Source organism: Apodemus sylvaticus, chromosome 19 (assembly GCF_947179515.1).
Source record: "Apodemus sylvaticus chromosome 19, mApoSyl1.1, whole genome shotgun sequence".
In the NCBI taxonomy this organism is placed as follows: domain Eukaryota; kingdom Metazoa; phylum Chordata; class Mammalia; order Rodentia; family Muridae; genus Apodemus; species Apodemus sylvaticus.
Genome location: NC_067490.1, coordinates 44,552,114 through 44,579,277, shown reverse-complemented (window position 1 = coordinate 44,579,277; position 27,164 = coordinate 44,552,114). Strand labels below are relative to the sequence as shown.

The 27,164-nt window shown below is 44.5% G+C and overlaps 2 protein-coding genes across 3 annotated transcripts; both read right to left on the bottom strand.

Moving 5' to 3' along the window:
* Positions 1–52: 52 nt before the first annotated feature.
* Ppil6 (peptidylprolyl isomerase like 6) lies at positions 53–27,151 on the bottom strand. Of its 2 annotated transcripts, XM_052164298.1 has the most exons (8): positions 26,919–27,151; positions 23,366–23,461; positions 19,460–19,648; positions 11,178–11,240; positions 10,932–11,079; positions 9,574–9,630; positions 6,257–6,392; positions 53–738 (listed from the first exon to the last, which is right to left on the bottom strand). In XM_052164298.1, the coding sequence occupies exons 1-8, from the start codon at positions 27,057–27,059 to the stop codon at positions 627–629; spliced, it is 942 nt and encodes a 313-aa protein (XP_052020258.1). In that variant the 5' UTR covers positions 27,060–27,151; the 3' UTR covers positions 53–626. The 2 variants fall into 2 exon arrangements, with proteins under 2 accessions (XP_052020258.1, XP_052020259.1); XM_052164299.1 differs by lacking the exon at positions 23,366–23,461.
* Positions 17,982–18,536, bottom strand: LOC127670004 (eukaryotic translation initiation factor 1-like). The gene has a single exon (XM_052164296.1). It carries the CDS (start codon positions 18,502–18,504, stop codon positions 18,142–18,144), a length of 363 nt encoding a protein of 120 aa, XP_052020256.1. The 5' UTR covers positions 18,505–18,536; the 3' UTR covers positions 17,982–18,141.
* Positions 27,152–27,164: the final 13 nt, after the last annotated feature.

Here is a 27,164-nt window from a genome sequence, read left to right as displayed (position 1 = left end):
ATTCTATTTACAACATCCAATACAGTGTCCCCCCCTCCCCGCATGAAGCAATGTAACTTCATTCTCAACTGTTTTTGCTGTGTGTCCGTGATTTACCAAGTTTATCATAATAGGAATTAGTTACAAACAGGATAATTCATTTACACGCACTTTCGACTCGAAATCACTAGGTACATTGCTAGGTTAATAATGTTCACAGCCACAAGTAACAAACAAAGCACCAGGAATAGAACCAAGAGGTCTTTGCCTTGTGTAGTAAAGTCCAGAAACAGGCGGTGGTGAGGCTGAGGCTGACAGCCCAGCAGTGTCCATGGCTTCCAGCCTATCTGCATTCAAGACATGATGAAGGACTGGGAGCCAGACCACTGGCATCCTCTGACCCACTGGCCACAGTGCTTGCATATGGCCTTGCCAGTTGTAAAGGAGTCTGGGGAACTGAGTTGATTTTATAGTCTCTATGGTGGAGGGGGGAGACAAGAGGGAGAATGGTCATTAGGTGAGCCAACCTAATGTGTCTGCCACTACCTGCAAATCAAATGCGATCAAGCACCATTTAATTAAATATGGAAACAGTTGATCAAATGCGCTGCAATAAAGCACCACAGAACATGCGATTGGTATGAAGATCATGTATAAAGAATTCCACTGTCTGAAATACTGCAAAGAAGCAATGGTCTTTCGTTCTCCGTTGGGACTAATTCTAGCTGTTTAAGAACGTCGGTTCCTTCGATTAGTTGCCTGCATAGGAGGGAATAAAAATGTGGTCAGTTGTGAATTTCCACATTTAGCTTACAATCCCAAATGGGCTTCTACCCAACTACAGCAAAGGTGAGTATTAACTGCATTTGCCTGTTTTCCTCGTGGCTCTAGGTCTGCCCACTCTGCTGCCCAGGAGCCCAGCACCTCGACTGGGGCAGTGACGAGTGCTCGAAGCTCCTTACTGCTGCAGCTTTGTGCCTGCTTCTCTGCATTCGCCCTGGCGCCTATCCAACCTCCCCGCAGCCTTCTTCCTCACCGCAGTCGGGAAGGAAGTGTCAGAAACACAAATCTGATGTCACCTCCCCGCTCTGAACCCTTCAGTAATCCCTCACTGTCTTAAGATGAAGACCCAAATTCCTCCTGTGTCCCCACCAAGCCTCCCTGTTCTGCTGTCCCCTGTCCCTCAGGGATGCCTTGTTCTGCTCCACACAGATTGGCTTCCAGTTCTTTAACCATCTGGTACCTTCCAGCCATAGCCGTCCCCTTTCCTCCTGCCCAGCCGTCTCTTGGGTCTCGGGGAAAGGGTTTCAGTGATTCATATGTGTACCAGGTTCCCTCACCACTAGTGCTGCTTACAAGAGTGAAATATTTTTCTTTAAATTTAAAACTACTCTCCCTCCCTCCTTCTCTCCCCTCCTCCTCTACTTCTTCTTCTTCTCTCTCTCTCTCTCTGTGTGTGTGTGTGTGTGTGTGTGTGTGTGTGTATACTCTCCGGATGATTGAGAGTGTGCAGGGGTGCATGTGTGGGGGTAAGAGGACAGCTTTCAGGAGGACGTCCTCTCCTCCCACCACGTGTTTGTGTGTGAGTGTGTGTGCATGCGCACACACACACTCCGGAGGATTGACAGAGTGCAGGAGTGCATGTGTGGGGGTAAGAGGACAGCTTTCAGGAGGACGCTCTCTCCTCCCACCACAACGTCCAGGAATCAGACATAGATCATCAGGCGTGTGTGGCAAGTGCTTTTTAGTCAGCGAGCCACCTCACTGGCCCTGAAATCATTTATCTATTTATTTCTTTTTGTTAACTTCTGGTTCTTCCTCGAGGGCAGAGGTATACTTTTGCCTGGCACACATGGCACCTACCCACTACCCACTGAATACAGGATACTCAAGCCATGCTGGCCTGGGCCTCTGAGGACACTCACTGCCCTTGAGCTAGAACCCCTGAGTGATGCTAGACTTCTGTCTTCAGCTAGAAGAAAGTTGACACAAAAACTGTAAAGATGGCTCAATTGGTGAGGTGCCTATGCACAGACATGAGGACTGAGGTTAGGAGCCCCAACGCTTACATCCAAGCCAGATAGAGCAGAACTTGTGTGCAACCCCAGAGTTGGGTTGGTGGTGGGAGAGACAGGCCAACGGATCCCTGCAGTTCTTGGGACAGTCAGTCCACGCTATACTGGTGAGCTCCAGGGTCAATGAGTATCTCTAAAAGTAAGGTGCATGTCTCTAATGCTGCTAAGCCTTTCAGGTTTGTGTGGGATGCTGGAATGGACCCCAGGGCTTCATGTATACAGGCGAGCGATCAGTATATGCCTCGTGCCTGGGGGTATTTTTTATTTATTCCCACACTTGGTGTAGGTTGTCTTTTTACTTTCAAAAAGTCCTTTTACTTTACAAAAGAAACTTTGATGCACAAGTTTTAATGTTGTTGCAGTCCCAATTCACCTATTTTTTCTTGCATTGTTCATATCTTTGGTGTCAAATCTCAGAATCATTGCAAAATCCAAGTCGTCCAACTTTCTTTTTATTAACTTTTAGATATCTATGTGGGTTTGTCACATGTGTACACAGACACCCTTGGAAACCAGAAGCATCAGATCTCACTGGCCCTGAAGTTAGACTGTAGTACTCAGGTCCTCTGCAAGAGCAGAACAACTAGCTCTTAACTTCTGAGCCATCTCTCCAGTTCCCTGATTTAGATTGCCTTTTGATCCATTGATTTCACCACCCTTAAAGTGGAGTTCTCACAGGGATATGTAGTAGGTTCTGAAACTCATTACCTATGAACTGGATATTTAGATCAATTTAATTACAAAATTAAAAATACGGTGGAGACAGGAAGCCACAAGCACATTCAGACACATGCATGTGCATCAACACACACATGTGCACACAGCTACCTACATAAACATAAATTAGTAACATACATAAAAACAAACAAAACCCATACAAAGAAACCTATCAGTATTAGGCATGGAGACAACCCTAGAAACAGACTAGTGTCTTCTGCCATTGCCTGGGTTAGGTCAGTAGCTGACAGGAGCAGGGACAAGTTCTAATATATGAACCTTAGCAGGTGTGCCAACCGTGGCCACACATGTATCCTCTTTATCTGCCTCTGGGCTTCACTTTGTCATCCCAATCGGAAGGCCTGGCACAGGCTGCTATCAAATGCCCCCTCCAAAGCTCATGCTGAGCCACCTCTGCGGTGATAGTAAGAGGGGGTGCTGAGAGGTGACCTGATCATCAGGGATCTGCCCTCATGAACGGGCCATGGTTTTCAGGGGATTGAGTTAGCTATCTCCATGTTAGGACAGTCTGCAAGCCCTCCCGGACGCTCAGGACCATGCTCTGGGACTGCCCAGCCTCAACAAATCCCTGTCACCCACCCAGTCTGTGGAGCTGTGACAGCGAGAGGAGTGGATGAGGGCAAAGGTCAATGCACTTGTATTGTGAGCAGAAGATAAATGCGGATCACCTGTCTGCTGCAGGAGGGCAGGAAGCCCTTTTCCAGTCAGGTCTCACACGTACTGCACAGGGAACCTACTATGTGCCCCTCTACTGGGATGAGGAGTAGGGTACAAGATATGCAGACCAAGTCACGCTGCTCTAAGTTGCTCACAACAATGTGCCAGAGGCCCAAGTGTCCTTTTGCTACCATCTAGGACCTAATCCTTGAATAGGATTCATCCGACTGAAGGGAGACGGAAAGGAACAAGATGAGCGGAGCCCAGGGACTGTTGTAGAGCGTGACATTAGGGACTGGCTTCAGCTCAGGTACCAATCAGACTGCTTCTCAATGCACATCGGGCCCCGAGCTGCTTAAAAATCTCTCCGCTAGTTTCCCCACGCCTGGCCTAGAGGTTCCAATCTCAAATGCAACTCAGCCATCGTCAGCTGAGCTCTTGTAAATCCTCCTCCTCCTCCTCCTCCTCCTCCTCTTCCTCCTCCTCCTCCTCCTCGCATCGCTCGTGGTGGGCAGCACCAACTCCTTATTATCCAGTTCTAAAACCCTAGGGGTTAGTATGGAGGCCACTGGCAATAGGTGGGTATTGAAGTGTATTTAGAACCGGGATTGGAAAGATGGTTCACTAGCTAAGATGGTTCTCGCTCTTCCGCAGAACCAGAGCTCAGTGCTCTCCCTCATTGGAAGGCTCACAACCAGCTCTAATTCTAGAGCCAGGAATCCAATGGCCTCTTCTGGCATCAGCACGCACAGCATCTCTCTCTCTCTCTCTCTCTCTCTCCTCCCTCTCTCTCTCTCTCTCTCTCTCTCTCTCTCTCTCTCTCTCTCTCTCTCCTCTTTCTCTTCCCCCTTCTCTGGGCTTCCAGAAGCTGAAGTGCTAGATCCCAGGGAAGCAGCAGCTGGGCGTGGTCAGGCAGGTGTACCCCATCCGCCCCAGCAAGACGACGTGCCTGTTTTGCTATTACCATTCTCCAGCTCTTTCTGTGTTCTGTAGGGGTCCTATGGAGATAGTCTAACCTGACTGAAACTGCTGTTGGAGAGTTCAGGGGTCAGGCCAGCTCGAGCTGAAACAACGAAAGGGGACGCACTGCCTCCCTGAGGCCAAAGTGGCAATGACAATAAATGCGTTCTTCCCCAAGGACAGCCAAGGAGTCCTTTCCACAGCCATCCCGTAAGGATCCTAGGGCTTTTACTCCAGGAACTGCAATCTTAATCCGCTTCAAGCCTTCCAAGCAGAGCAGATGCAACCCCTGCTTTTTATTTGCTGCTTTGGCTCTGGTGGGGTTCGTTCTGTGAGGTCAGATGTCTCTGAGAAGCAGGCCAGTGTCTCGTCACTTCAGTAACAGCAGATGGCAGTGGCCCATAAAACTCTTACTGAATGAGTCAAGAAGATAGCAAATCTGATGGCTGAGAAGGGGTGTGGGGCAGGCGGGGCGGGGAGGCGTGGCACACTGGCTGTACACTGTGCACGCCTGCAGGAGCCACACTGGCTGTACACTGTGCACGCCTGCAGGAGCCGGTGGTAACGGACACACCACAGTTTTATGGGGTCTCACTTGTGTCTGAGAAAGGCGGCTGTAATGGGGTAGAGGGATGAGGATCATCAGCAAAAAGGATATCTAAATGATCCGAGAAGAGAGAAGGTTATTTGCATATAAAATTAATTCAAGCCTGCATTTTCAGCACATGCCTTTAGTCCATGTACTGGGGAGGCAGAGGCAGGAGGATATCTGAGTTTGAGGCCAACCTGGTCGTCTGCAGAGTGAGTTCCAGGAAAGCCAGGGCTACATAGTGAGGCCCTGTCAAAAAAAAAAAAAAAAGCCACACACACACACACACACACACACACAGATAGAGAGAGAGAGGACAGAGGAGAGAGAGAGAGAGAGAGAGAGAAAGAAAGAGAGAGAAAATATTCTCACAAACAAAAAAAAAAACATTTCCAAAATCAGAATACTTTAATACTTTATTGGTATGAAAGAAATGGAAAACAACTCATTACTTTAAGTTCTGAATCTATGAGTGGAAAATCATCCAGTTAAAGCTATCTTTTGGAAGAACATTAATTTCCTACTCTTTCCACAGAAAGCATTAAAGGCACTATTCAGTTGAAGTGGACAGCAATATGAAAGTCATTCGAGAGTTGCAGAGGCAATAAATGGCCCCCTGGAGGGGCCGAAACATCCTAAGAAATACTCAGAAATGGTCTAAAGCATCGCCAGGAAAGATGGGCGGCTGCTTCCTGGGGGGGGGGGGGGTGTCAGCAGTAACGCAGCAGAGAACAGAACAGGGCAGTGATGGAAAACATAGATTACCCACCGTGGCCACAGCCTAATGAGCTGCTCACTAATCATCTAATAATTATTATAGGTGAGTGGGTAGGTTGGTACGTATAGACAGACAGACAGATGAGTAGACAGATCATTACCATAGCTGTGTTTAATTTCTGTATTTAAAAATTGTGTGTCTGTGTCTGATTCATGTGTCCAGCATGTATACCAAGGTGCGTATGTTGAAATCAGAGGACAGTTTTTAGGAAGTTGGATCTCCTTCCACTTTTATGTGGGTTCCGGGAATTGAACTCATATCATCAGGACTGTGCAGCAAGCCCCTTTACCCACTGAGCCACCCTGCCAGTCCTAGCTTCTGTAGTTTATGGATAACAAGGCTGTTATAATTCTTCATTGCTAAATGTGTCTGTATTATTTTTGCTTTTAGCCCTATCTTTGGCTAATCATAGACCATGTACAATAATCATGCAAATATTTCGAGCAACATTTTATACAGAAAACCCTGTAATGTACATACCCAAAAGCCACGTATTTTTTATCCAGATAGGGAGTTGCTTGTAGTGTAATGTAGAATTGTGACGCATTGGTATGATGACCTTTATTGACCATTCCAAGAATTCCCCTTTTATTATGAGGAATCGAAAAGTTTTCATCTAGGAAAGAGTAATCAGCGGGTCACTGAAGAATCTGCATCATTTCCAACTATTATGATGTGTAAGGAGTAATATGTGTAAGCTTTGGTAATAGGCTTTATCACACTTGGCCATATACTCCAAACTGTAAACATCCCTATTTGTTTTAATTACTTTCAAATATGTAAGTAAATGTTTTTAAAGCTGTAAGCTCTTTTTTGGGGGGGGAGGGGGTTGAGACCGGGTTTCTCTGTGTAGCCCTGGCTGTCCTGGAACTCACTCAGTAGACCAGGCTGGCCTTGAACTCAGAAATCCGCCTGCCTCTGCCTCCCAAGTGCTGGGATTAAAGGTGTGCGCCACTACCGCCTGGCCTAGCTGTAAGCTCTTATGAGAACAACTACTTGAGCATTTAGCTCATTTGTCTTTACGTAGCTTAACAACTCCTGTCCTTGGTGGATGCGTGGACCGTGGACACGTGCTCACAGTGAAAGGCAGCAGACCTCCTCGGCAGCAGAACTTTGTTCAGACAACTAATGTGAGCATTCTAAACCTTCCTGAAACAGTCACGGGCCTGGCTCTCCCCTGCAGCTCTTACCCAGAGCACTGTCACAGCCCGTATAGACTGTGAGTTGCTGGTCTCTACAGTTTACATGGTGCTTCCTGTCCTGTGTGTCCTGTGGCTGCCGTCCCTGTCGCGTTACTAGCTCAGGTGTGCTTCTACATATTTATGATGAAGAAAGTAATCTGTGCTTATTTCCTCTCATATTCAAAAACACTTTCTTTTCCAGCCTCCTATGGGGTGACTTCTGAGGGAAAGGATGGTTCGGGGTGTGTAAGTGCAAACATGTAAGGCGACACGTGAAAAGGAGAGTTGCTGAGGAGGCCACCATTTTTAGAAATCTCACCCCCAGATTTGTGTCTGTGATAATTTATCTCATCGCCAACTTGACAGGATTTTTCAATCATCTTGAAAATGCAGCTTGGGGAGTGACCATGAGATGTTTCCAGAAAGGTTTAACTGAACACAGAATAGTCACTCTCAATGTGAAGTCACCATCAATGGATGGAGGCGCAGACCGAGCAACACGGAAACAGTGAGCTGAGCAGAGCATTCATCTCTCTGCTTCCACCCCTGCTGCCACGCCTTCCCTGCCATGATGGACTTCACCTTTACACTGTGAGCCAAAGCAAACCCTTCCCTGCCCCTAATTGCTTTGTAGGATATTTCATCACAGCCTCCAAGTTCAAATGTACTAAATCAAGTGGTGTATGACAAAGCCATTATCCACTGACTATAAAGTTCGGACTTGGTGATTTAGCTCGGAGGTCAGATACCTAACCCAGCATGTATTAGGTAGTGGGTTCAACACTAGCTTAACTAGTCATCACACAGTAACCTAGATAGCTGTGCTCAAACTAAGGAAAGAGGATTACAATTTCAAGGCCTGCCTGACCCACAGAACTCTTCACAGTGGACACACATCTACACACAGTAGTTTTCAATGTAAAGCCTGTATTTATTATTGTAGTTATTACAGTTACATAAAACTGTATGCACTTGATGGTAAGTGTGAACCCCCACTTTAATTGCACCCCCTCACTTTATATACTGAAGTTGGGTAACTCTCACTGAACCCAGAGCTCACTGATTGGGTGAGTCCAGCTGTCCAACTTGCCCTGATGATCCCTTGTCGCTGCCTCCTTAGTGCTACAATCAGAGAGAGGCTGCCAAGACAGTCAGTGTCTACGAGGTTGCTAGGGACCTGGAATCTGGTCCTTGAAGCAAGTGCCTTGCTCATTAGCCTTCCCTCTAGCCCATCTCCTGTGCTTTAGTATGCCACTGATGAAATTTAAAGATAAAAATCTTGCTTTTGCCATAAACTATGTGATTTTTATTGCATGGTGTTGTGTGATGTAAGTACTTTTTGTTTGATTGTGTGTGTGTATGGTTGATATTCACAAAGGCCACAAGAGGGCATTAGATCCCCTAAGCTGGAGTTCCTGGCACTTGTGAACTGTGAGTGCTGGGGCGCAATCCAGGGTTGTAAGAGCATCACATGCTCGTAGGCTCCAAACCATCTCTCCACCCTGATACTTTCTGTAAAAGGATTTTAAACAGAGAGAGAGAGAGAGAGAGAGAGAGAGAGAGAGAGAGAGAATACACATTATGTGCAGGTAACACATGCAAGTACCTGAACCTGTGTACTCTTGCAAAGGACTGTGGAGGTTGAATGAGAATTGTCCCCATGGACTGGTATATTTAGATACTTAGTCATTGGTTCATAGACTATTTGAAAGATTAGGCCGTGTGGCCTTGTAAGAGGTGTGTTGCTGGGAGTCTGGTTTGAGGTTTTGATAGCCCAGGCCAGGCTCAGTGTTTCTCTCTGGGCCTGCTCCCTGCCCCCTACTGTGATGATAATGGACTAACCCTCTGAAACTGAAAGCAAGCTCCTAAGTCAATTGCTAAAAGAAGTATGCACTCTTAAACACCATCTCTCTAGCCCCAACATAATGAACTCTTTTCCTATCATTCTTCCAAATTAGACCATTTTATAATTCAGTATCATTTTGAAGTCGTGGGTTTAAAATACATGTTGGCCTCCAACCAATTGCAATTACTATTTTTTTCTGGAGGTCAAATTCCCATATCTTTGATCAGGGATAGCCCCTGCAAATTGGCTTTGTTGGCATTTGCCACGATTTTAGTAATCGTTAACACCGTTCCTACTATCTGGTATAATAAGAGGGAATTAATTAGTACACTGGGATTTGTCCTAAAGAAATAGGCAAGTAGGTGTGTATACAAAGCTTCTGTGGGCTGGACCAACAGACATCTGAGACAGTCTCACATAGCCCGAGTTGGCTTCAAACTCTACATATCTGAGTATGATCTTGAACTCCCGATCATCCTGTCTCTATCTCCTCAGTGCTGGGATCACAAGCATGACCCACCACGTGCAGCGGATGTGGCCTAGAGATTAAAACCATGGTTCATACATGCTATGCAGGCACGCCTACTACCAAGTCAACTCCATCTCCAGCACCAGAAGACAAAGCTCCGCTTTAAAAACATCTCCAGTGTGAAGGGGGGAACTGTTTTAAACTCTTGTTTCTACTACATATTATCACCAATTGTCTTATTTGAATCCTTTTAAGTTTGAATAATCAGTTACCATGGCTGACAAACTAGAAAGCTACCTACCTTCAAATGTCAGTCCGTAAATAGACTCTCCATCGTCTCCGCGTCCCTGTACTATATCTAAGAAATGACAACAGTCAGATCAGAATGCAGTGACAACAAAGAACAGATGCCTTAAGTTTGATTTTGCTTACACATTATAGCAAATCTAGAGTAAGGTGCCCAGTTGAAAACACTACGATGATCACTTCACATTAGCCTGTGATCATTTCAACGTTTATCGATTCCGTAAATTATAATGGAAAACCTTTGAAAAATATTAAATTATCATATGGCCACAATTTAAAGAAGATGCTCACACAGATCCATTTACTTTGTCGGGTTTTCCATGTTTTACTTTGCTTTTCAGAGAACTGGAAAGATTAGACTGAGCAAACAAAATGGGGAAAGTTCTTTCAAGTCAGGGTTTCTCAGTGTAACAATATTGCCTGTCTTGGCTCAGAACCTACTATGTAAATCAGACTGGCCTTAAACTCACAGAAATCTGCCTCCTCAGTGCTGGGATTAAAGGTCTGCACCCCCATGCCCAGCAATTATTTATTTTATATGTGTGTTTTGTTCACACACATGTCTATGTATTATGTGCATTCTAGAACTGGAGTTATAGACAGTTGTGAGCTGCTATCTCTGTGCTAGGAATCAAACCCAGGACCTCTGCAAGAACAAGTACTCTTCACCACTGAGTCATCTCTTCAAATCCCTTTTGAACATGAGTGAAAATAGATTCTCTGGGTGCTAGGAAGGCAGCTCACATGGTAAAGTGTTTTCTGCACAACCACAAAGACCTGAGTGTGACCCCACTATCCACGTAAAAAGGAAGCAGTTGGCACATGCTGGAGGTCTCGTGGACCCAGAGCTGACTGTCCAGTCACCCAGGCGCCAATCACAGTAAGACACGCTATCTCAACAAACGAGGTAAACGTCCCAAGGTTGACCTCTGGCCTCTGCACATGTGCATGCAAACCTGCAGGTGCCCAACCCACCCTCACACACACAAGTAGATCCAAGGCCAGGTGTGGGAGTGCACACCTTTAATACCAGCATTAAGGAGGTAAAAACAAATTGGAGGCCAGGCCTAACTTTTTTTAATTTTTTTAAAAATTTATTTACATTTTAAGTAAATAAAAAGTTATCCCTTTATTCTGGTTTCCCCCCCTCCCAGAAATCCCCATCTCTTCCCCTCTCCATGCTTCTAGGAGGGTGGTCCTCCACCCACCCACCCACTTCTGCCTCTCTGCCCTCTATTCCCCTACGCTGGGGAATCTATCAATCCTTCATCAGGCCTAAGTCTTTATGAATTTTATAAAGGTAAATGAACAAAAGTTTGGGCACTCTGCTTTGTTATTTAATTTTCAGCTCACCTCCTCCTTGAATCCAACCATTCTGGACTACGCGATGAAAAATCGAATCTTTGTAATGAAGCTTTGTGCCTCTCTCAGAAAACCCTGATGTTCCTGTGCATAAGACCTGAAAATTTGTACATGTTCTGGGACACACATCACAATACAGCTACAAAATAAAGGTGAGAGGTTTCAAAGATTACTCAACATTTGATCAATTACAGACTCCTTAAAACTTATTTGAAAAAGATAGCAAAATTATCTTACTTCAAAAATCAGTCTTCCAATTGGAGAAAGATCAATACTAATGTCCAAGAACACAAAATCATGCTATTAAAATTAGGAAGAAAAAATAATGCAAGTCAATGTTTTGTAAGAAAGTTTTAGAAATGTTAAAAAAAATTAAGACATTCTTTTCAATGATAAGATTTTAACCACAATACAGCAACAAGCTAAACCATAATACCAATAGAAAACTCAACAGTAAAATTAATGACTTAAAGGAACTTTAAAATTTATCTTACAAAGTCTTTATAACCCACATCACACACTAGTTAAACCCTCTCAGTACTGAAGCTTTGAACAGCGTTAACTTATCATGACCTAGAAATTCAGTCCAGAGCTCAGAGTGGAAAGGGGCAGGGGACAGTCCTCCTGGGGAAAGGGACAAACGAGGGAGTCTTTTGTACTCTTCTGAGTAGGTTTGGGAAAAGATCCAAGTGAGTGTCCTGGAGTTGGTTACTGTGTGTCCTGGATTTTCAGAGACTGTGGAGACGGGCCAGAGCCAAGCCACAGGCGTTCCTCCTGGGAAATCGAGGCCGCTGTTGTCACTCTGATTCCCCAGCACAGGCAGGGAAGAGAAGGGCTGTGCTTACTGGTCCTCTTCATCTCCTCCCTCTCCGGTTCTCCAGTCCTCACGGGTCACGTGATGCGCTTCCCAGCAGAGACAACTGCTCTAGGCCTTGCCTAGCCCTATAAGAGGGCATCCAAAATTCACCACGGAGGATCCTGTCTGTAACTCCAACATCTGTGAGGCTGAGGCAGGAGGAGTGCTGTGAGTCCAAAGACAAACTGGGCTATTTTGTGAGTTTCAGACTTGCCTGAGCTATGGAGTAAGCCGCTGTTTCAAAAACAAAACAAAATAAAGAGGCATCCAAAATGAATCCCTTAGTCTTTACCCCCCCATCCCCCCCACCCCCGTATCATTTAGGGTCAGCCATATATCTAATGGCGTGAGATCTTAGCCCTCACTGTTATATAGCAGAAAATCAACTTCATTAATGCAGTGCATAACTTCTCTTGCCTTCTTCCTCAAGAATCTGGGAATCACATGGTATTTCTTTAAAAATATTGTGTTGTTCTATCACTTTGACCTTTTAGGTTTTTTTTTAGTTAAAACACTAAATAATATTTGTGCTGACAGGCATCCAGCATGGAGGGTTATGAGCATAGCAGGGACAGTTAAAATTTTCTGTTATTTTTCTAGGTTGGTTGGGAATTCATTTAAAGGCCATAGCCCAAGCTGACCCTGAACTCATGCAAATCCTCCTGTTTCAGCCTCCTGAGAGCTGGGATTACAGGCAATAATACAGGATTACACAGTGCCTAGATAATTATAATTAATTGTTTGAGCCTTTTAGCTTCTGTAAGAGAACTGCTGCAACTAACGGACAGGAGGCCTAAATAAACCTCACAGGCTTAGAACACACAAGAGGCCATGGTGGAAATTACCACTGAATTAAAGTCTATTTAGGCATAATTACCTTGCCTAAAATAAAGATAATAATCAACTGATTATCTTTATATGGCTGTCAGGAGCAGCTAATGCTGGATGGGTTTAGTGGAACACATCTCTAATATTAGCTCTAAAGAGACAGGGAGATCTCTAGTTTGCAGCTATCCTGGTCTACATGTAGTCTCTATTTTAAACATAACAACCAAAAGGAAAAGCAAAATTAAACCAAACCAAAGATAATTAGAAAGATGCTCTTGAAGAGAGACAAATGAAAGCAACATTCCAGTCACCAGGAGCCAACACACAAACTACTTGTCTAGCATGACATTCCAACCTGGAACTAGACAAGATCCTCGGTTTGGCAACAAGAGAACCCTCTGTAAAAGTACTTAAGTCTTTTCTCGGGAATGTAGGTCCCCCATTCTCGATGCCACCCATCAGTTCACACTTTCGCCACTCCTAGCATATGTCACTACAGCGCCCTCCAGATACCCTCCCCGTTAGCAGCTTACTTTGGTACCGCTGTCACCCCCAAAAGCAAAGAGGATTATCCCATAGTCTATGAGGAGCTCTGCTGGACTGTTTTCCCTGTGCATAAAAATCTCTGGTGTAGAACGGACAGTAAACCCTAGGCTGGCTTGTTTTCTTTAGGATCTGCCGGGTCCCCACATCTTCAGAACATCTGAGCATCCTTCCTATCTGGGCAACACCCTGGTGGGTTTCACCAGCATTGCTAGAATGTTCAGGGGCCCAATTCTCCCTCTCCCCCCCCTGTGAGGGGCAGGCAGGTTAGAGACATGTGGCCAGACAAGTGCTCTGAAGGATTGCGTTGTAAAGACACTACTCTCCATATGGAGGGTGGCAGCCTGAACTCACGGCTAGTGCCTGAGTTCACCCTGATGAACCTGGGGTGGCATCCTGGCCACACGTTCCTCTGGCATGGATGGCTCTGGCCATTTCCCTGGTATTTGACCTCCCTTGTTTCCCAACTGGTCCCTAAAGCCATGTCCCAGCTTCCCTGTGAAAGTCAGCAGCAGTGCAGTAGCTGTCCTGTTTCTTAAGGTAGTCACGGTAGAGTCACACCACGGGCACCACACTCGTGGCGGCGGCTCTCATCCTCTCCTTATTGCCACTGACACTTCTGAGAACACCCACCATGTTGTCTCCGGACTCCTGTCTCTTGAATGCACTGTTTATTTAACCAAGCACTAGGTAACAATACGCTTAGTTCCTGTTCAAGGCAATAATTAAACAAGGGTCCCTGAGACAAGGACTTTGCCTGTGCACAACTCAGGTCCTAGCCCTGGGCCGTTCTATGAGCAGAGGTTCTACAGCAAAGATTTTTTCTTTTTTTAAATCTCTGTCATGGTTAAGTTTTTATCAATGTAACACAAACCTATACATACCTGGGCAAGAGGGAGCCTCACTCCAGGAAATGCCTTGATCAAATTGGCCTGTGGGCATATCTGTGGGGCATGTTTTTTTGTTTTTGTTTTTGTTGTTGTTGTTTGGTTTTTTTTCTTTTTTTTTTTGTTTTTGTTTTTGTTTTTTTTTTTTTTTGAGACAGGGTTTCTCTGTGTAGCCCTGGCTGTCTTGGAACTCACTCTGTAGACCAGGCTGGCCTTGAAGTCAGAAATCCACCTGCCTCTGCCTCGCAACAGCTGGGAGTAAAGGCGTGCGCCAACACTGCCCGGGCGGGGCATGTTCTTAATTGCTAATTGATGGAGGAAGCCCGGGCCAATGAGAGCAGTGGCACCATGGACTGTACAAGAAAGGTGGCTGAGCGAGCTGGGAAGCCAGCCAGTGAGCAGCATCCCTCCTTGATGCCTGCATTGGTTCCTGGCTCCAGGCTGCACCCTCGAGTTCCTGCCCTGCCTTCCCTTGAAGATGGACTATAAGCCAAACAAATCTCTTCCTACCCAAGTCGCTTCTGGGTCATGGCGTTTATTACAGAAAGCAGACCAGGACATCCTCCTTCCCTGGTCTGTCTGTCCCTGTCTCTGTCTGTCTGTCTGCTGAAACTCATGCTTCTCATCACTCGTTCCCACTGTGGCTGCTGCCAATTCTTTCCTGCTTTAAAATGCCCTCGTCCTGTAGTTCCGATAAACTCCTCTAGTGCTGGTTGTTAATCTCAGTTCACACTTCTCATACTTCAAACATCATCTCAACACAGTAGCTCTCACATAGATGTTAGAAAAGATTAATTAAAATATTTTAGGGCCAGGGCTGGAGAGATGACTCAGAGGTTAAACACACTGGCTGTTCTTCCTGGGGACACAAGTTCAGCTCTCAGAACACACAGGGGCCTTACAAAGCCTTTAACTTCAGCCCTCTTCTAGCCTCTGAGGGCGCCGCACACATGTGGCTTACAGGACCAGTGAGGTGGCTCAGCAGTTGAATCCCTTACTTACCACACAGGCCTGACGACCCGAGTTCAACCCCAGAACCCACATATCACTGAAGGAGAGAAACAAGTTCACAAGTGTGATGGTTTGTATATGACTGGCCCAGGGAGTGACCCTATTAGGAGGTGTGGCCTTGTTGGAGTAGGTGTGTCACCGTGGGTGTGGGCTTAAGACCCTCACCCTAGTTGCCTGGGAGTCAGTCTTCCACTAGCAGCCTTCAGATGAAGATGTAGAATTCTCAGCTCCTCCTGTACCATGTCTGCCTGCATGCTGCCATGTTTCTGCCTTGATGACAATGAACTGAACCTCTGAACCTGTAAGCCAACCCCAATTAAATGTTGTCTTTTATAAAACTTGCATTGGTCATGGTGTCTGTTCACAGCAGTAAAACCCTAAGACAGAAGTTGGTATCAGGAGTGGGGTATTGCTGTGATAGGCATGACATGCTTTTGTTTGGAAGGATGTAGATTTTGGGACTTTGGATTTGGAAAACCATGAAATGCTTTAAGTGGGGCTTAATGGGCCAGCCTAGGAGGAATATGGAAGACAGTGGTGCTGAGAGTCATTTGAACTGTGTAGGCCTGATGGCCCAAGAGGTTTCAGTGGAGAAGAACTTTAATTTGTGACTGAGAGACTGTTTTTGTGATGTTATGGTGAAGAACATGGCTGCTTTTTGCCACTGTCTGAAGAGACTGCCTAGGGATAAGGTAAAGAGATTTATACTAATTACATGTGCAAAGGAAGTCTCAAAAAAGCCCAATAAAGACTTTCCTCTCTGCTTAAGTTGATGAAGAGAATTTTGAACAAACATAGCAAGACAGTAAGAAACATCCCTCCATGGCCTCTGTATCAGCTCCTGCTTCCTGACCTGCTTGAGTTCCAGTCCTGACTTCCTTTAGTGATGAATAGCTGTGTGGAACTGTAAGTGGAATAAACCCTTTCCTTCCCAACTTGCTTCTTGGTCATGATGTTTGTAGAGGAATAGAAACCCTGACTAAGACAACAAGCATGGAGTGGTACACAAGCCTTAATAATAATATATAAAGATTCATTAAAATATTTAATAATAAATAATAATCACCAAAATATTTAATAATTATATAATAACAACTAAAGATTCATTAAAATGTTTCATAGCACCAAATGAAAAATAGGCTTCATCAGTTCCTGATTTGCTTTGAGACTGTTCAAATTGGCTTTAGAATTAAGAGTACAAACAATTTTTCACCAGGGAGCCAGGTGGCTCCACAGCCTGCTGTGCACACAGCTGGCCAGGAGAGAGCGATCTCCCAGCAGCACTTTCACTTCTGAGTGTGATCTCCACCTTCTCTCTGGAGGGGAACAGCTAGGAGTGCACAGGGCATATGATCAGTGGAGCAGGTGGGACTGAAGTCTTCCCGCCACCATTTACACTAGCTGGGCAGCGCCACAGCCTTCTGTGCACAAACTCTGCCAGAAGAGAGTTGGTCTCCCAGAAGTACAGACACAGGCTTACCGGCCCACAGGAGGGCAAGCTCCAGCCAGAGACAGCAAGGCCAACTAACACCAGAGATAATCAGATGGTGAAAGGCAAGCACAAGAACCTAAGCAACAGAAATCAAGGCTACTTGACAACTTCAGAATCCAGTTCTCCCACCACAGCAAGTCCCAGATACCCCAACACACCAGAAAAGCAAAGAGTTGGATTTAAAATCATATCTCATGATGCTGATAGAGGCCTTCAAGAAGGACTTAAATAACTCCCGTAAAGAAATACAAGAGAACATGGGCCAACAGGTAAAAGCCCTTAAAGAAGAATCACAAAAGTCCCTTAAAGAAATACAGGAGAATATGGGTCAACAGGCAGAAGCCCTTAAAGAGGAAATAAAAAAAAAAAATCCCTTAAAACACAAACAATCAAGTGAAGTAAATGAACAAAACCATCCAGGATCTAAAAGTGGAAGTAGAAACAATAAAGAAATCACAAAGTAAGACATCTCTGGAGATAGAAAATCTTGGAAAGAATTCAGGAGTCATAGATGCAAACATCAACAACAGAATACAAGAAATAGAAGAAAGAATCTCAGGTGCTGAAGATACCATAGAAAACACTGATTCAACAGTCAAAGAAAATGCAAAATGCATAAAGCTTATAACCCAAAATATCCAAGATCTCCAGGACACAATGAGAAGACCAAACCTAAGGATTATAGGTATAGATGAGAGTGAAGATTTCCAACTTAAAGGGCCAGTAAATATCGTCAACAAAATTATAGAAGAAAACTTCCCTAACCTAAAGAAAGAGATATGAGCATACAAGAAGCCTACATAACTCCAAACAGACTGGACCAGAAAAGAAATTCCTCCTGTCACATAATAATCAAAACACCAAATGCACTAAACAAAGAAAGAATATTAAAAGCAGTAAGGGAAAAAGGGCAAGTAACATATAAAGGCAGACCTATCAGAATTACACCAGACTTCTCACCAGAGACAATGAAAGCTAGAAGATCCTGAGCAGATCTCATACAGACCCTAAGAGAACACAAATGCCAGCCCAGGCTACTATACCCAGCAAAACTCTCAATCACCATAGATGAAGAAACCAAGATATTCCATGATAAAACCAAAGTTACACAATATCTGTCCCCAAATCCAGCCCTACAAAGGATAATAGATGGAAAATGCCAAAACAAGAAGGGAAACTACACCCTAGAAAAAGCAAGAAAGTAATCTTTTTCCAACAAACCCAAAAGAAGATATCCACAGAGACATAAAAATAACAGGAAGCAACAATCACTATTCCTTAATGTCTCTTAATATCAATGGATTCAATTCCCCAAAGACATAGACTAACAGAAATATTTTCGTGTAGATCTTTAATTTTATCAGAAAATGTGTGTAGTTACTCTTGCAATTAATTTAGTAATTTTTTATGTCTGCCATTTTTTTTTTTTTTGGCTCTTTTCAGTTTATTGCATGAAGGAGTTACACTAGTCCAAGTTAAAAGCGGACCCCAAATGATTACATTATACAAGCTGTGAGGTTTTTAAACTTGTGACAAGGGACAGAGGGAAATTCTACTCATTGCAAGGAAATCTTCACTTAAGCTTCAGAGAGCCACAAGCACTTGAAACCCATGAACCTTCAGCTGATCGTCCTTAGCCAGTCCAATCCCTATCAGGAACTGGCATATGTTCTTGCGCTGGTCACCCTGTAGCTGAATTACTTCTCCAGATTCTGGATGCTGCTCAATTACAGTACCATTGCAGGCAAATTTCTTCTTAAACGCCTTCACTAGTTTCTTTTTATCATAATCATCAGCGATCCCTTGGACAGTTGTAAGGGTCTTCCTGCCGTTTCTCTGTTGAATTCTTATATGGATATAATCCTCAGTGCCAGCAGGAAGCAGGTCATCACCCTTACTTGCATCAGCAAAGGGGTCGAAAGAGTGGAGGTTCTGGATAGCGGACATATGATACGATTCCTGCGGAAGGCGGCTATGGGAGAAGGTGGGGGGGGGGACGGAGCATCAGGAATCGAGGGGGCTCGAGGGGGAGGCAGCTGAGTCCTCGGCGGTGGCTCAGTGACTGGGGCCTATGTCTACCATTTTATCTGCATTATTTTTTATAATAATCTTCAATTTTAACATGTTTTTCTATATATTTCTTCTATTTTATCAGAAATGTTTTCCATGTAAATCTCTGATTTTATCACAAAATGTTTTTAATTCCAATTTCAATTAATTTAGAAAGGGTTTTTGATGTCTACCATTTTATCTGTATAATTTTCCATGATAATCTTCAATTTAACATGTTTCTCTACAGTTTTCTACAATTCGATCAGAAGTATTTTCCATATAAATCTTTAGTTCTATCATAAAATGTTTCTACTTCCTTTTTCAATTAATTTAGCAATGTTTTTTTATGTCTACCACTTTAACTCTTTAATTTTCCATGAAAACTGTCAATTTTAATGTGTTTTTCTATATATTGCTTCTATTTTATCAGAAATATTTTCCATGTAAATCTTCAATTTTATCATAAAATGTTTTTCCTTCCTTTTTCAATAAAAGAACATGCTTTTCAAAAAGAAAAAATTAAAAAAAAAAAAGAGTACAAACAACCCTCTTGCCTCAGTCCCCTGGGAAGCTAACATTACAGGTCAGATGGAAGGGGTTTTCCATTCTAAAAGCAGTAATTCATGCATGGAGATCTGAAAAGGAGAAGAGGAACACAGACTGCTTCTTCACACCTTGAACAGCCAAACCCTGAACCTATAATCTTTTGCAACTGCCTTAATAAGGTCCTTGGGGGAGGGGGTTACACTTTAATCCTTTGTCCCACGTATCTGCTTTGTGAGTATATCAACGATTAATGACCAATCAATACAAATAATGGAAAATTATATTAGAAATCTGTGTAACTTGCCTTGGTGTCTTTTAAGAACTTGGTGGCATAGTCCAGTGTAAGCGCCTCATACAGTGCGGCGGGCCGGATGTCAACCACATCCCACACCTTCTGGGCCCACTTCTTCAGGTCAAATGCATTACCCAGGAGTTGGTCATTAATAAAACACATCACATAGGAGGAATAGACCCAGGTCTCACCCTTCAGTTCCTGCAGGGAAAGGGGAAAATAACGACAGAAGGAAACAACTGCTAAACCACGAACCAGAGCTTGGGGGTCATTCTACAGCCCGATTTGCCAACTCCAGGATTTCATCTCGTAAAACATGTTTTTAAAAACCATCTTTCAAAATTCTGTTGTCAAAAAACCCCTTACCATTTTTGAGACTTTTAACAAAATGAAGAAAAGAGAATAACTTAAAAAGCAATCTTTAAACTACTGTAATCAGAGACAGGTGAAATTAGTAGTAGTAATAATAATATGTACATAGATCATCTGTTGCATTAATTTGTGAATTAAATGCACACTCTGTCTCCATTTATGAGGTGCACTTTACTGTGCGCATTTGTGGAAGAGGGTCTGAGTAAGACATGGTTTTCAATGTAAAGAACTGGGTGTGAGTGTGTGTGTGTCTGCGTGTGTGTGCACGCACACATTCAAATAAGGAAGGCAGAATGATAGGGGTATTTGGGAGAGGGTAGAACTTCAAGATTTAGAACTAAAGTCAAGACCCAGGAAACAGACAATGCTGAGACACTTTGGAATCAAATTATTAGTATTTTCCATTAAGAAACTATAGCATAAAAGGAATTGTTCAAAGTCAAGCAGCTCTAGTTAAAGTTAATAAAACAGTAGTTCTCATTTATTGCGTGAGCGTTGACAAAACCTACTTTACTGAAACGTCAGACTTCATGACCACACAAGTTCAACAGCCAGCGGCAGAGATGCTATCAGCCCCAGGCCTTTCTGGACTCCAACCTACCACTGTTAATCCACAGGACTGAAACAATGTTTGACATCATGAGGAAGTAGAATCGCTACCCCAGAAATGCTTAGTCTAGGAAGAAAGGCTACATCTCTCTCCTTGAGGTCCTGCTCATGCAATAAAGATTTGGGGCCCAAGCAGGGGACAGTGATTGTTCTGGACAGAGAAGAATAGAAAAGGCCTTCTGGGGACCATCGGGAGTTTATACAACATGTTTACATTTAAAACGAAACTCATCTTCATCCATTCAATGCCGCCATCAACTTCCTAAGTACCCCCCCACCCCCACCCGGTGTGGTGAGAGAAGCAGGGACCACTGAGAAGCCCTGTTGCTTCCGAGTGCCAACCCCGGCAAACCGCGAGTGACTACATTTGCAAGTTACAGCAGAAGCTGATTTGTGAGCCTGCATGATTGCCAGGCTTGGGCACAGGCTGACAGAGAACCTGCCTCTCTAGTGAAATTCAGGGAAATGCTGGTTCTGAAAGCAGAAAGACTGACGTTCCTGCAGCCTGTCACCACGAGCTGCAATGATCAGGAACAAGAGTTGACTCTTTAAGCTCTGCTTTGCTCAGAAAGCTCGCCCTCTGGGAGACAGGGTCAGCACCGAGTATGGCTTCCCTTGTTGTCTTCGGGTGGCATGTCTTGCAAGGAGCAGAGACAAAGGCAGACATTCCAAGTTCTGACTTGCTCCTCTGGCTAGCCTTGACTCTCAGATTCACAGTATCCTGACTCTCTCCTCGCCCCTCCCATGCTCTCACTGTTTACGTCACTCTCTGGTTGACAGATTTGAATACTCTTTTAGACATCATCCAAGATAAGCCAAGAGACAAGAACGTGGCAGTGTGTAGGTGCCAAGCTGTGTTAAGAGTCCTCTCTACAACAAGAAGTATCAACGTACTCTTTCCATACAGGACATACAAGTGCCCGTCTGTTCTTTTGCTTCCTCAGTCTGCAGGCCTCAGGACTGAACTGGAGAAGCACGAGTGTGGGCGACAATTTGCCTTCAGTCTGTCAGTGAGCTCTAGTGCCAGTTCCAGTGAGGAGCTTTACAACCCTCTAACTTGCTTTCTGTGCCTTTCTTCAAACCTGCTTCCGGGTGTTCACTCCAGAGAGCAAACTTGTTCATGATCACCGGCGCGCCACAGAGAAGGGTTAAGCAGACCCAGTGTGTTTAGATTTCTTGCTGTATTTTGCAAGACCCAAGTCTGTAGCAAGAGAGGGAAATGTAACTGTGGATGTTTTGTTCAATGAGATAGGGGAGCGTGATAGAAGGCACAAAAATGTAAACACTTGATCTGTGTCTCTGATGCACACCAGGAGATATGCTGGCTGGCCTCAGGACCGCAGCCTGGCCCTGATGTTTTCTAGAACCTTCTGCTACTCACTTCTCCTGATGCTGTCCTTTTGTTTGATCATGAGTGGAGGGGTAGACTTTCCCGTGGTCCTGAAGCTGTGCCTATAGGGAAAAATTATATTCTGCAGACAGAGAAGGCCAGCTAGGCCTAATGAACTGATTCACTAGGACCAAATGTGCCGGGAAACTCTACGCTTAACACACATGGTTGACACCAACAAGGCCAAGGTGACACGCGTGGGGATGGGTGTGGGAGAAAGAGGAAAGGAGAGACACGGAGTAAAGCAGTAAATGCTGAACTGGGAAACTTCATTCAGAACAAGGGCGAGGGCAAGCAGGAGAATAAGCAGTAGAGTGCTCACAAATTCTCAGGTAGCCTGGGCTGGAAGGGGTGGGGGGCTATGGCATGTAAGAGGAAGGTGGAAATGTGCAGGCGACCTTACACATGGACACAAACCACAGACCGCTGCAGGCAGAGAATGTGAGGCTAGTTAGTAATATCATAAACTTGATTATAAAACTTTCCAAAATTATTTGATGTAGGTGCTAGAGAGATGGCTCAGTGGTTAAGAGCTCTGTCTGCTCTTCCAGAGAACCAAGGTTCAATTCCCAGCACCCACGTGGTGGCTCCCAACTACCTCTAACCCTAGGTCTGGATCCAGTGCCCACTTTTGGCTTCCATGGGCACCAGGCATGCATGTCGTGCATAGACATGCACGTAGACAAAAGACCCATGCACATAGATAGAAATGAATATTTAAAGGAGTGTCTTCTGTTAGGATTTGCCAACTGTCTCACTTTCCTTCCATGGCTTTAGTTTAACATTAAACTTCCAGTATTCCAGGCAAACCAGAACCAGTGGTCACTCCAAGCTATAGAAGGATGTGAATGTCTCCCTCCTCCCTATCCTCCATATCTTGAACACTATAGTGTTTGCTATGACCTCCCGTGTGGCATGTGACTGAGTCCGGATACCACACCCACATCCTCCCTCTAGGCTCCAGGTCACTTCCTGGAAGCCTCTCAGGAAGGTGGCATCTCAGAGGTAACCTTTCCTCTGATCTACTATCTATCCCAAACAAACTCTGCTAGTCCTGGGGCAGGGCTGGGTTCTTCAACAGTGCTGTTAGAAGAGAGATCTAGAGAACAAAGCTCCGACTAAGACAAGCTGCCTCATTGGGAGGGTGGCTTCCGCCAGCAGAGTTCCTCAGACACAGCCGCGCACAACTCTGTTATCCCTGACAGACATACCTACACTTTCCCGATTAAGGGCCAGGCCACTGTATGCTGAGTGCCAGGGAGTCACAGGAAGTGTAAACAAGGCATAAGGAAAGAAGGGTAGCCATCAGGGCTGACTATCATCTCTGACAGTTTAACATGCACCTCTCTAACATGTTAGCTAAAAAGACTTCCTGAAAATAGTTTACTGTTTAGGAAAGATATCTGGGAAGATGAATAAAATAATTTAGGGAAAAGTACACAATTAAGAGAAATAATTACAGCTGGATTTGTCGTTTTCCCCAAACTGCCCAACAACCCACGTAGAAAGGTCCTTGTCAATGTCCCCCGTGCTGATAGCTCCCTTACCCTCTTTTTCTCCTCCAGATACCGATCCCAAGCAAATTCTTGAAGAGGAACTATCACAGGATCTTCAAATCTGGACGGGTAATTGGCTTTCAAAGTCTAGGTTTCAAGATAAGAGAGTTTAAATTGTCACGTATGTATTTACTCACTTATCTGAGGGTAGGGTACACTGGCTGTACGTGCACGTGCGGCGACCAGGGACCGTCCACTGCTACTTCCCACTAGATTTGCTGACCTGGGATCTCAGTAAACCTGGAGCTGTGTCAGTTGGGCTGGTCAGAGCCTGTCTCCCCTTCCCAGGCTCAGGGCTAGCCATGCATTCCATTCTAATGAGTACCAGGAACCAGAACACAGATCTTCATGTTTGCACAGCAGGTAATCTACTCCCAGTGTGATCACGTCAACCCCTAGGTTCTCTTTTTAATATCAAAATCATTTCCCCTCCAACCTTAGGGGCTCTTCAGGGAATTTCACAAAGCACACGCAGGCCACACTGCCTGAGATGCCTTGCCCTGTTCCCAGAGGGTCCACCAAGTCACTCTGACCCTGACTAGTTTATCTCTCACCTTTAGGGAACAAGATTGAGAAGGCAAGGGTGTGTCTTAGCTTTCCTATATAGCTACCTCACTGTGGAACATTGACACATAACTCAATAAATGAGTTTATACCAATGGTTTTTGGATCTGTTACATTCTTTTAGGACTCCCCTTCCTCACAAAGTAAACTGTTAAATCTCAGTAGATCTACTGGTGCTTGATTTGTAGAAAAAAACACACACAAATATTATTGCTTTTATTGATGTAAGGAGGATGGCCAAAGGGACACTATTATGGCCTTGCTTTTCAAGAAAGGACAAGCAAACACTAAATAAGCTGAGGCTTCTGGGTAGGCTTTAGTACCGAGTGTGCTTTGGTCAAACATTTTTCATGTGTGTGAATCAGGGAGAATTACTTCTAAAACAGACTTAAAAAAATTATGTGTGAGTGCGTGTTGGGTTGGGAAGAGAGGTGGTTAATGTTCACATGAGTGTGAGGCGAGGAGGACAATGGATTTCCTGGAGCTGCAGTCATAAGAGGCTGTAAGCTGGCAGACATGGTGCTGGGAACCAAACCTGATGGCTAAGGAGGAAGCTTTGAGGCCCCACTGTGGTCTGAAAGGCACAGGCCTGGCGTTCTCTATCAGGTGAGGCGATTGCAAGAGGGAGAAAGCCTGGTGACAGCCAGCATATCATACTCTGGGATGGGCGCAGGATAGTGACAGCAACCTGGCCACTTGCCTTCTTAGACTGTGGTACCCAAACAGGGGAACTTGTCTCAGTCCCACAGTCTGTGTTCAGGGTCAGGCAATCCTAGAGGATGGTCACTGTTTCTAAGTAAAGAATATCTAAAGCAATAAGATCAGCTGTTTTCAAACTAGGCCCTGTCACCCCTGTTCATAACACATTTGTTATAGAAAGGACTACACACAAATTAAAATATATGCTAGTATTTATCCTTACCTTTTAAAAATCTATGTCTATGAATCAAGCGTCTGGAATTACTCACAAACACACTGGGATTATAATTAAATATCCTCAATTAAGCTAGAATTGAATTTACATTGGTACATTTTCATATTTGAATATAGCCACAAGAGGCAGGAACTTAAGAGAAAATTACATTATTACAATATTAAAAACATTGTTTTGTTGACTTAATATCCTCTGCAGCGGGTGTTAACTCATGAACAGTTTTTGAAAGAACTGTCAAGCATAATTTTGCATCTTTTAATAGTTGAAAATAATCAAAAGATGAATCATATTTTATGTTACATCAAAATGATATATATGTCTAACTCAGCATCAACAATAAAGTTTTATTAGAACACTTTTATCCTGTGTCCACTGCTTTGCTTTGTTATGGAGACAAGGTATTAATTACTATGTAGCCCAGGCTGGCCACCAACTTCCTGTCTTGGCCTCTTGGGTGCCAGGACTATAGGCCTGTGTTACCATACCTGGGGACACTGTTTTTTACAACTTAAGTCTGAGACTGTGTCCCAGAACACCTAACATATTTACTACTTGAACTTCCCAGGAAGAAAAAAAAAAGTTGCAAATACTTTGCTTGCAGTGTGGAACAACCACAGGAAATATTAATATCTTAAGAGAGTCAATTAAGAAAGAAAAAAGAGAAAGAAAAGAAGGAAGGAAGGAAGGAAGGAAGGAAGAAACAAAGAAAGAAAGAAAGAAAGAAAGAAAGAAAAGTATCCTTTAAACTCTGAAATACCATTTTAGCTGTAAAACACTGGTTCAAAACAATAAAGAAACAGGGCTGGAGAGATGGCTCAGCTGTTAAGAGCACTGACTGCTCTTCCAAAGGTCCTGAGTTCAAATCCCAGCAACCACATGGTGGCTCACAACCATCCGTAGTGAGATCTGACAGCCTCTTCTGGAGTGTCTGACGACAGCTACAGTGTATTTACCTATAATAATAAATAAATCTTTAAAACAGCTGGGCGGTGGTGGCGAACACCTTTAATCCCAGTACTTGGGAGACAGAGGCAGGCGGATTTCTGAGTTTGAGGCTAGCTTGGTCTACAAAGTGAGTTCAGGACAGCTAGGGCTACACAGAGAGACCCTGTCTCGAAAACAACAACAACAACAACAAAAAAAACCCCAAAATCTTTAAAACAAACAGAAGCACGAAGCCTTCATCTTCCAACACACACACAGACAGTACTTTTACTCTGAGGATGCTGGAGCCGTGTGTGTGTGTGTGTGTGTGTGTGTGTGTGTGTGTGTGTGTGTATGTGTGCGTGTGTGTGTGTGTGTGTGTGTTCCGAAGGTGAATCCTATTGCCCTTGCTATCCAACTGGAAAAACCAAGCACAAACATCATAGTTCCTGGTGCAGAGCTGCATCTATTTCACCTCTCTGCCCTCCAGGTTTTTTTCTGATTCCAGGTTGCAGGTGTGCTGCGGCATGATTGCCCTGACTGTATTTGTTTGCTTGTTTCCTTGTGTTTTATATCATTCTAAATGTTTACAAAGCCTTACTTGTATTCTTCACAGAGTTTCTGGGCCATCTCTTAAGAATCTGAAAAGTATCTGATTCTGCTAAAATGCAGAAACAACTACAGAAAGTATAAAGGAAAGGACCTTCCACAAATTAAGTTACTTAAAAAAAATCACAAGTTTTTTAAAAAAAAAAAACCAAACAAAAAACAGTGGCTGTGAGGCTGAGGTGAGTGTGGGGTCTGGGGCGAGGGGTTACCTCAGCGATGGTCTTCGACACCTAAAAGCTGGAGCTTTTGAATATTTTCCCGTAATTTTGAATTTTTTAAATCCATAATCCAGTACAAAATTTCACGTGGACTAGCATCTCCATCCGTAGGTGCTCTGAAATTACCATTTCCCCATAAGGTTCCCAGTGAACGCTCGCGGTCGCCCTTCCTCGCGACCTGCATTTGTCCTCTATGCCCCCATCCAGCCCTGGGACAGAACGTGGACCCCCGCCTGCGCCGGTGCGACCGCAGCAGGGGTCTGGGGTGCACGTGGGGTCTGGGGCGAGGGGCTACCTCAGCGATGGTCTTCGACACCTGAAAGCTGGAGCTTTTGAAGAGCCCCACCACCTTCAGCTTCAGCGGCGGCTCGGGCGGCAACTGCGTGCGGCATGCTGGGGGCTTCGACTTGGGCCGGCACGGCTGCTGGTTGGCCATGGCTGCGCTAGCCCAAAGCCCGGAACACAAATAATGCGAGTCGTCACGGCAACCGCGAGGCTCCTCCCCGAACGCCCGCAAGGGGCGGGACCTGAGTGGGTCCGT